At 39.2% G+C, this 10005-nt stretch overlaps 1 protein-coding gene across 1 annotated transcript; it reads left to right on the top strand.

Moving 5' to 3' along the window:
* Nucleotides 1–8812: 8812 nt before the first annotated feature.
* On the top strand, nt 8813–9571 carry LOC131163372 (uncharacterized). The gene has a single exon (XM_058119968.1). The coding sequence runs from the start codon at nt 8813–8815 to the stop codon at nt 9569–9571; it is 759 nt and encodes a 252-aa protein (XP_057975951.1).
* The last annotated feature ends 434 nt before the right edge of the window (nt 9572–10005 follow it).

The following is a 10005-nucleotide window of genomic DNA, read 5'->3' as shown; positions in this document are numbered from 1 at the left end:
ATTAATGAACGTTTTTTGTTCGTCGACAAGGCTCTGTTCCTTTTGTGAAATTTTTCCTTACTTTCTTTCCTTTTCTTATTATTTAATTACTATAAATTCTCCAGGTCTCTACAACCTCGGGTGGGAAAAATGACAAAATATGTGAAAACAAAAATTTTTAGTTTAAATATGCCCTCCCCTAAAACTCCCACATCATGGCACACGACATCTCCTCCTCCGTTGGATCAAAGAGTGATGTGGCCAAATCTAGGCCATTCATCGTATGCCTCCTCCGTTGGATCAGAGAGTGATGTGGCCAAATCTGGACGTTGGATCTCAAGCATCTCATCAACGGCTGCGATTTATTGGTAACAAAAGCATTGATGGCTGTCAGTCATGCGTGCCTGTCCCCTTCAACCCCCACACAACACATGGCCACCTCTTCTCTCGTAGTTAATGCAGCAAGCCACCTCACCTTTAGCCATTCGATCTACACATGCAACGGCCATCCTAGATTGAGGCCATATAAGCAATTCATGTGATACTCACCTCCCGCCATCCGATCAAGATCTCCACGGATGGACAAGATCAAACCGTGTCAGCTTGCCAAAACCATCTCGTTCTTCACCGTTAGATCATCACTCCCACCAACGGCCCAGGTCGCTCCGCGTCACCCTATCAGCATCAAGCGCCTGCACGTCCTCCCCAACAATTCGATCCCTCCATCCCTCAACCGTCAGGACCAACCTTGTCAGGAGTCATGATGGACTCCTGAACCCCCGTGCAGACGACAACACGTGGCACTCCCATTCTCTTTACGCGATTGGTCTGTCGTGGCTCTCTGAGAGCTCTTCGATCCAAGTCCCCCATTAATAATCGTGATCAAGCCACGTCATGAATCCCCTCCAAAAGTCACTGGCCGCTCGAAAGCTGACACATGGCACGATTTCCCGAATGGTCCTAACCCGGACCTTAAAATCGGTCTCCGCTAGACCGATCAAAGTTTGACCGGACCACCCCTTGAATCGGATTGCTCTAGCTCTTCTTATTTTCTTTTATTTTATGTATATTTCAAATAATTCTTTTTAAAAATGCATAAAAATTCATTAAAAACTCAAAAAAATTATAAAAACACATAAAAATTCTCAAAAAAAAATTCAGAAAAATATTGTGAAGTTTTAGAGTCAATTTGCACTTGAAACTATTGAAAGAAAATGTAATAAAGCCAAAAATCGCCAAAGTATTTTTGAAATTAAAAAATATTTTTGCATGAAAATTTCATAAAGATTCCAAAAAGAAACAAAATATGTCTCGAATTTCAAGTTGTTCTTTACAATAAAACAAAATGCCTAGAAAGTTACAAAAGTTCTAGAAGAACTCCGAAAATATTTTAAAAATTTAAAGTCCCCTGGTTTTTGTCTTAAATTTACTTGTGCTATTTTGAAATTCCGGAAAAATATCAAAAAATCACAAAAATATTTTCTCACTTAGAAAAAAGTCATGAAAAATATTTTAAAGTCCATAAAGCCATTTTCACCCCGAATGAGCCCAAAACCTCCCAAAATAGTATTTTCCTACTTAGAAAAATTCTACAAAATTTCAAAAAACCCCAAGGAGCGTATTTTGTACTATACTTTCTCAATTTTCCAATCCCGATGATTGTAGCAAAGGGCATAGACTCTTCGGAGTATTGGATTGCTAGGGTTTTGAGGGAATACCTATATAGTTTTTATTTTATGCATTTTCCTTTTATTTTTGAAAGGGAGTAATTTTATAAGGCTTATTAAATTTATTTTGGGATAATTTTTTATTAATTTGGTACCGTTCATAAGAACGGGCACGTAGGGGGTGCTAATACCTTCCCCTCGCGTAACCATACCCCCGAACTCGACTCTGGTGACGTAGACCGATTCTACCCCTAATAGGGTAGCAATCGAGTGTTTTAACCACACTTCAAAATATTAGTGGTGACTCCATCACACATTGTTTTTCTCATGAAAATACCACTTTTTAAAATTCACATTCATTTTTCTTAGTTCACTGCCACACCCGTGCTAGAGTGGTTTGGCAGGTCCAGGACGTCGCCACAGCTTGGCTACTCCACTGGGGAAACTTGAGAGTCGAGCTAGTAATTAGTTGAAAATTTTCGCAAAATTCAAATTTGATAAGCCTTTGAGAGCACTCCCTTTCATTTTTGTACAAATTGATAACTTGATTGCAAATATGTGAATAATTGTGTGTATAAGATTAATTGTAAATGCTTTGCTTACTTTGGCACTTGGATAAGCATGTGATTAGTTCTAATTGTTTTAGCTAAGCTTGTGATTAGTTGTGAATATCTTGAATAAGCATGATGCTTTGTTTCCTCTGCTGTTTTGTTAAGCATGTGTTTAATTGTGAATATTGTGTTCAAACAAGCATTAGAATAAATGTGGGGGTAGGGGTGTAGGCTAAAACTGATAACCTCACACACTCTCACAGTTCTATACCTAGGCTTTTCCTTTTAAGATTAGATAGAGTGTAATAGCATCAGTCCCTTCGTGGCAGAGCTTAATGGGAACTGCAAACCACTCCGTTTAGTGCGAAGTTTGTCCAGACCTTCGTAAGGGGGGATTGTAAAGACCCGAACAATTATAGTAATTAAATAATAAAAGAAGGAGAGAAAAAAGAATTTTCTTAAAGGATTTTAACAGGGTCTCGTCGATGAGTGAAGAAGTGCTCGTCGACGAGCAGGGTTCTTGGGCTCGTTGACGGGGATATGCATCTTGTCGACAAGAAGTTACCAAAAGGACTATTTTCGAACCCTCAAACTCGTCGACAAGGAGAAGGTGTTCTTCGACAAGCTCCCTTCATTGACTTGTTGATGAGGCCACGTGGACAAGCTTTCTATATAAGTTCAAAAACCCTTTTTTGTTGCAAGAAAATTTTAGAATATCTCTCTTTCTCTCTCCTACGACTCCCCTCTCCTTCTCTCTTCGATTTCGGCTCTGTTCTTCATCGGTTCAATGATCAGAAGCTGCCACGTCACTCCTAGGAAGATTCTCTACAAATCTATTGGAGTGATTCGTCAGTTAGGCTAACTTGGGAACCATCCCAAATTTTGGGTAAATTGATTATTTTAATATTTATTAAGGTATTTGATATTTATGGGTTGAGGAAGGTATTAGATGAGTTTATACTAAAGTTTTGTTGAGGGAAATGCAAATTTCAGGGTGTTAAGCTGGGGAAGACACGAGTGTGATTTTGGAGTAATTTGTGGGCTTTTTCATAAGTCAAGTAAAGGGATAAACTAAGTCAGCCTTTTTATGAAAATATATTTATTATTTTACAACATTTAATTTCAGGTAATTATGTGAATTGTACAATTATGTTGGGGATAATGTTGTTGAACAGAAATATGATCTTCATGTATAATATCATAAATATGATTTTAGAACAGATTGTATGTTTTAAATATTACCCTTTCTATGTGGCATGAGTAACATTTACCATGGAAATTATGATAATGAAATATTATGTTTTCCCATAATATTCATGTATTACCAGTTTTCAGGAAAAACCCTAAAACAGTATAGGAATTATGTTCCAAATACTATGATAAACAGTACAGAGATTTTATATGATATGTCGGCGTAAGGGCTGTGATTATGTATGATATGCCAGCGTAAAGGACGTGATTTTATATGATATGCCGGCAAAAGGGTTGTAGTTTTATATGATATGCCGGTGTAAGGGATGAGGGTTTTATATATAATATGCTATGCCAGCGTAAGGACCGTGAATTTTATATGATATGTTATGCCAGATTTTATGGAAATATTATCATGATAGATATTATTATCAAATAGCCATGTATCATTATTTAGGAATATACTATATGTTATCAGAACCCGGATGGCATGGTTTAGGCTTTCACGAAGCACGATACCGTAGCTATATGATCATGATCATGTATATGTTAGTGCTACCACTTGTTATAAGGGACAGTAGGAGATCGGCAATCAATGTGGTTTTATGGTAGTGCAAGCGTCCCTCTGGTGTTCAGACCAAGGGGGGTAGACCCATCGTGTATACAGACTTATGTTGATCTAGTGTGGTCGGCCAGCCATTACTAGGTCCCGCCTTCGGGACACATAACCTAGTCCTGTGGGGGTAAGACATGACACCAGCTAGCTATCCATCCAATAAACAGATATGAAACTAACGAGTTGACTAAATATGATTGATGTAGTGTTATATATGTATAATACGAAAATACTCATGTTGCCACACACTGATGTTAGTTTATTTCCCTTACTAAGAGGTGTCTCACCCAGGCTATATAAACATTTCAGGAGGCCCAAATAGAAGAGCGGATAAAGCTCTGCAGCTTCAGAGGTTGACTATCCTACCCTGTTAGAAGGGTAAGTTTTTATGCTAGAGTCTGATGGATTTTTGGGTTGTGACCGTAGGGCACTTTGGATATTTTTGGATGTGTATATGTATATGACAGTTTTGATATATTTGGTATGTATATGATTTTATGTAACCTGCTGCTTCGGTGTCAGAGTTGTATTTCAGGTATATTCCTAGTACCCATGGGTCCAGGTTGATTATGTTATTCAGTTGTACAGGATTTTTATATTATATGTTATTATAAAAAAAATTTATTATAAAATAGGCAAGTCGTTATAAGGATGGAGTCTCAGTCTGGGGACCTTTTTGTCTATAAGGATTAGAGTCTAGCCCACATAATCATCCAGAGTCTCCTGCCTAGGATAAAGCCTCGGAAAACCCTGTACATACCTACCGCAAGTCGGGATAGAAGCTCCATCCTTCTTTGATTGGACTTTTTTTTTTTAAAATGATTGATTTGAAATAATTAATACCACCTCTGACATGTTGCATGCATATAGGTATACACCCTACTTAACCAAGGTTTTGGGAGAAATCTGAGCTTTTCATGGACAACACAAAAATACATTGAGAGACCGAATCCGTGGTACAGCTATATTTTGAAAGTTAGTAGTTCTCTCAGATATACGGGCATATTGGTTTCCTGTTACATGTGTCAGTGAACATCTAGGCTGTCAAAGCATTGGTCGAGTTTTGGAATCCACCATACTGCTGCTTCACGATGAATGGAATCGACCTAACACCGACCATTAAAGAGTACACTTCTCTTTTGAATCTAATGAAGCAACCCACACCGTTCAAAACTTACTTACCGAACACTAGTGCCTCCTTTGTCAAGGATCTGTTTGCTACCACCAGAATCAAAATTCAGAAGACATTCTCAGGGAAAGGAGTTGAAATCAAAAACATCACATGGGATCAGTTGAATAAAATAATGGCAGAAGAAGAATGGAGGAAGTTCAGATACGTATGATGGCTCTAGCTATCTATGGCTTGGTTGTGTTTCTGAGATGGGATCAATCCAATACATGGCATCTTGGCAGAAACCTTTCAATCCCTTATCCACTATAGGAAGAGGAAACGAGAATGGTTAAGATGTTGCATGCCTTTGTTGTATGTCTAGATCGTGAGCCACCTATCGCCTAATCTAGGAGGATTTTGTAATATTTTTTCAGCAATTAGGATCCCTCCGATAGATTTCGAAAAAAACTTAATGGAAAAGAACTGTGTAGCAAGCCAAAATGGAATAGGAAGTTGCTCGGGTTGGCGAAGTCAGGATTAGTTTGGCAGGTGCCTTGGATGGATGGTGCTAGCATGGTATACTAATGTGGGAATCTACCATGGGTCCCACTACTCGGCCCGTCGATGGTTCGGAGGCAAATGGGTGCAGCTCAATTTGTGCCTATGACTCACGGACTGGAAAGCACCCAGTTCACATATGAGGCAGACAATACTCAATAGAAAGTCCGTGAATTCGTGGCATGAAAACACGTGCTCATAGTGGAGTCTAACAGTCGGAATTTGGGTGCGCGGGGGAACTACGAATTATGGTTGACAAATAGGGTGAATTAGCAAATCAAGCAAGTGCTAGAAACCCTCACGACTAAAACCAAAGTTCCAACAGTGAATAAATAGTCAAAAGAAGAAGGGCAGTCAGTAGAGAAGGAAGTCACGAGCACAGTAGTAAAAGGGCAGTGAATTAGACAAAAAGTGGGAGAGTTAGTTGCTTTCTATCATAACGAACTCAAATGACAGAAGACTCAACTCATGCTATTAGATAAGGAGGTAGTAGCCCTAAGAAAGGAGAGGCGGATGGTCCGAGTCGTGCTCGATCAAAAGTCCAAGATGATGGAAGGCACTAGGGCCGAAATTGAAGAAAAGACCCTCTCCATACGAGAACTGGACAGCTAGTGGAATGAACAGAGGAGAATTTTAACCAAGCGCTGGATAAAGCAGAACCATTCATAGAAAAGGCTCGATATTGGGAAGCCTGATACAGAGCGTTAAAGCAGAAGGTAGACAGTGCAGCACTCAGAAGGTCAAAGCCAGCTCTAGAAAATTCAAGCTGCATTAACAGGGGTAGACAAGGGAATCAAAATCCGACATCCACTTAGACCATTCAGCAATTCTTTATACTTTATACCAAAAATTGTATAAAAAGCTATAATGAAATGATGATGATTTTTTATAGAAACTTGGTTGAAGCACATAGGCTGCATAATTGTATTCGCTCAGTCACATACTAATACATGCTTACATAAACATTCTGTTAGCCTAACAAGGCTTTCACCTCTTATTTTGATGATAACAAATGAAGAAAAGGTTTGATGACATTGTGTGTTCAAGTAATGATGGTTTTCAGGCAACTTAGAAAGACAAAACCAACAGAGCTTCGAAAGATCATCAACAAAGCTTAAAAGTATGTGATATGTCTTGAAGAGATCAAAAAGGGAAGCTCAAAGACATTTGAAGATGGAATGAACTCAAAGCTTCAAGAGAATCATGAAGTTTCAAAGAACAAGAAATGTTCATATTGTTAGGAAATCATCATGTAAGTACTTCAAAGTTAAAAATGTCATTATGAATGAAATGAAACTCATTAGGGGATAAATATGGATTTAGAGAATTTATTTTAATACCCCAAGAAAATGTTTTTCAAAAGTAAGAAAGCAAAGAAACCAAATGCCTTTGAAAAATAAAAAAGGAAAGTGGTTGTGTACTGCCCAGGCGACGGAGGTTAAATCCTTAACCAATCAAAGATTTTTGCTAAAGAAAATTAAACAGGCAGTGTACCTTCAGGCGCCTGACCCTATGTCTTCAAGCTCCTGAATGTACCTCAGGCTACTGAGGTTGCACTTCAGGCAACCGAAGTATGACAACAAGCAGATTTTTTAAACTTCTCTTTTTTAAATCCAATTGACTTGCACCCTAATATTTTTGGAAACTTTGAGGGCACTCCAAGGAAACTTGGGGAGCACGAATGAAAGTGTTTTTGAAGTCTATATATACATGGTTTATGAGAATCAAAGTACACCAAGTATTGAAAATTCCTTCAAGATATCTTTCACTTAAAGCTCTTGCCATTTTGTTTCTAAAGTTCTGAATTGCCGCAAAATTTCTTAAAAATCTCTGAACTTTTACAACTTCTCTAAAGCATCTGATTTAAGTTCTTGATCCTCATCAAAGAGAAGTAATCCGGTGATATTCACATAGAGCTTCTTACTTCATTCTTTTGATATTTTGAATTTGAAGTATATTAGTTTCTAAAGTGTACTAATAAGCTCTTTGTGTGAGCATTATTTGTACGCATCTATTTGAATTATTTCTTGTAGATTGACGATTCCAAGGGTTGTTTGGATCGTTGGCTAAGCAAAAGGATATTGCTTAGAGAGGCGGGCTCTAGCCTATGTAAGGAGTGACCGGACGAGGTGATATCGTTTGGAGAAAGCGGGCTCTAGCCTTAACCAAGGAGTGTTGTAAAGGTTTGTTCTGCCCATTAAAGGAACAAGTTTAGTGAATCCTTTGGTGGTTTACCAAAGGCAAGGACGTAGGCTGGGTATAAGCCGAACCTTGTAAAAATCCCCGTCTCAATCTCTTTTTCCCTATTCTTTATTTTCAGTTCATATACAACTGCGTGGATGTTTTAAATATCTAAATTATATGTACTACGTATATTTGGAAATCAAGTACGTATATTTGGAAATCAAGTAGACTTAAAGTCCAATTTTGATTTGGGTTGCGGAAACCGAAAGGGAGTATGTTGGTTTCACCATATCTTGCGGAAACCATACGGGAGTACATTACTTGGATAACATTCCAAAGATAAATTTACCAAGAGTGTATTTGAGTTTTAAATATTTGGAAAGAGTAATTGGATTCATCTATATAGGGCTTTACATCAGCAAGCATAAATTTTCATTCATTACAGGGCTTGGTTCAAATTTGGCTAATATCAACAAACAATCATTTTGAGTTTTTATATTACATAAGTGCTGTGTATTGGCTTAGTTGTTTGCTTTCTAATTATAGTTGATTGGTTTGATTGGATGATTGGATGTTTGTAAGGTTAAGAATTAAATAAATAAACTAAGTTCTTAAGTGCTTAACAAATTAAACAAATTAGTTTAAGAATTCTACAAAAGAATTAAAAGAAAATTTTAAAAGCCAATTCACCCCCCCTCTTGAGAAGCTATTCCTAATTTCACATTCGTTGCATATCATGTATTTATCCTGAAAGATTTGGGTTTCATGTTCAGTGGGAAAAGAGGCGTGATTGAGGACCGAAAAAATAAAGACAACTACGCACCCCTACAATACTCGTGGAAAAGCAAAAGCGATGGCACAGTTGGAAAGTCGTGTCCTGGGCATCGAACAAAGGCAAGAGGAACTGAGAAATCAAATGTAAAGAATATTGGACTTGCTACTGAGCAAGGGAAAGATGAGTCAAGGGCAAGACCATGAAGCAAACATAGATCCTATCCATCCTCCAACCTTCACACCCATCAATGGGCAGTTATCTGGACCGCCATTGGTTATCTTAGAGGGACCGCCATCGAGTGCAGCCACATTCATTCCAGCAGCACTGATTCCAAAAATTGGGATGCCTCCAACAATGATGGCAGTTGTAGGAACAGGCAAGATCACAACTAAATACCACTATGATGAGCTTGAAGAGTGGTTAAAAGCCATCAAAGGGACCCATGTGTCCAATTCTATCAATCCTACGGATATGTACTTAGTACCCAAGGTGGTGCTCCCACCAAAGTTTAAGGTGCCTAAGTTCGAAAAGTTTGATGGAACTCAATGCCCTCATACCCACCTACGGTTATATTTCCAGACGATGGTCGCATACTTCGATGATGAAAAGCTGACGATACACTATTTTTGGAGCAATTTGATGGGAATGGCGGTCAGGTGGTACATCCACCTAGACAGACTATGGATCTACACGTGGGGAGATTTGGCCACTGCCTTTGTAGCCCAATATCAACATGTCATGGAAATGGCCCTAGATTGGATGACCCTGCTTGAAATGGAGAAGAAGCCTGTCGAGACCTTCAGAGAGTACACCTACCAATGGCGAGACATGGCAGTCCAAGTTAACCCTCCAGTGGGTGACCGGGAAGCAATTTACCCTTTTTTTAGTACCCTAAAAGACCCCTACCCAAGGTTATTTGAGGGGAGCGACTCCCTATGACTTTATGGACATAGTGGCCATAGGGAGGGAGGATCGAGGCCGACATTAAAGCAAGTCATGTCAGAGAAAGGAGCACGGAGAGTGGTCCAAGTAGGAAGTGGACCAATAAGAAGAAGGATTAAGAAGCCCAGTAGTGGCCATAGGGAGGGAGGATCGAGGCCGACATTAAAGCAAGTCGTGTCAGAGAAAGGAGCACGGAGAGCGGTCCAAGTAGGAAGTGGACCAATAAGAAGAAGGATTAAGAAGCCCAGATGGTTCAAGGACCATCTAACAGGAAAAATCCCAGGGGCCGGAGTCAATGGCCCAACCAAAACTTTGTAGTAGAACCGGTAGAGAATCAAGTATCATATATAGGCACTAAGCCCCAGTTTGTGGCCCCCTTGCCTGTGCTAGCCCAGCCAAACAAACCAACCGGCTCGAACCAGCAGACCCAC

The sequence above is a fragment of the Malania oleifera genome, chromosome 9 (assembly GCF_029873635.1).
Source record: "Malania oleifera isolate guangnan ecotype guangnan chromosome 9, ASM2987363v1, whole genome shotgun sequence".
Lineage (NCBI taxonomy): Eukaryota > Viridiplantae > Streptophyta > Magnoliopsida > Santalales > Ximeniaceae > Malania > Malania oleifera.
This window is presented reverse-complemented; position numbering and strand designations above follow the sequence as displayed.

What these genes read in the sequence shown, in the direction of transcription:
- LOC131163372 (XM_058119968.1), top strand. Translation starts at nt 8,813, where the DNA reads ATGAGTCAAGGGCAAGACCATGAAGCAAACATAGATCCTATCCATCCT.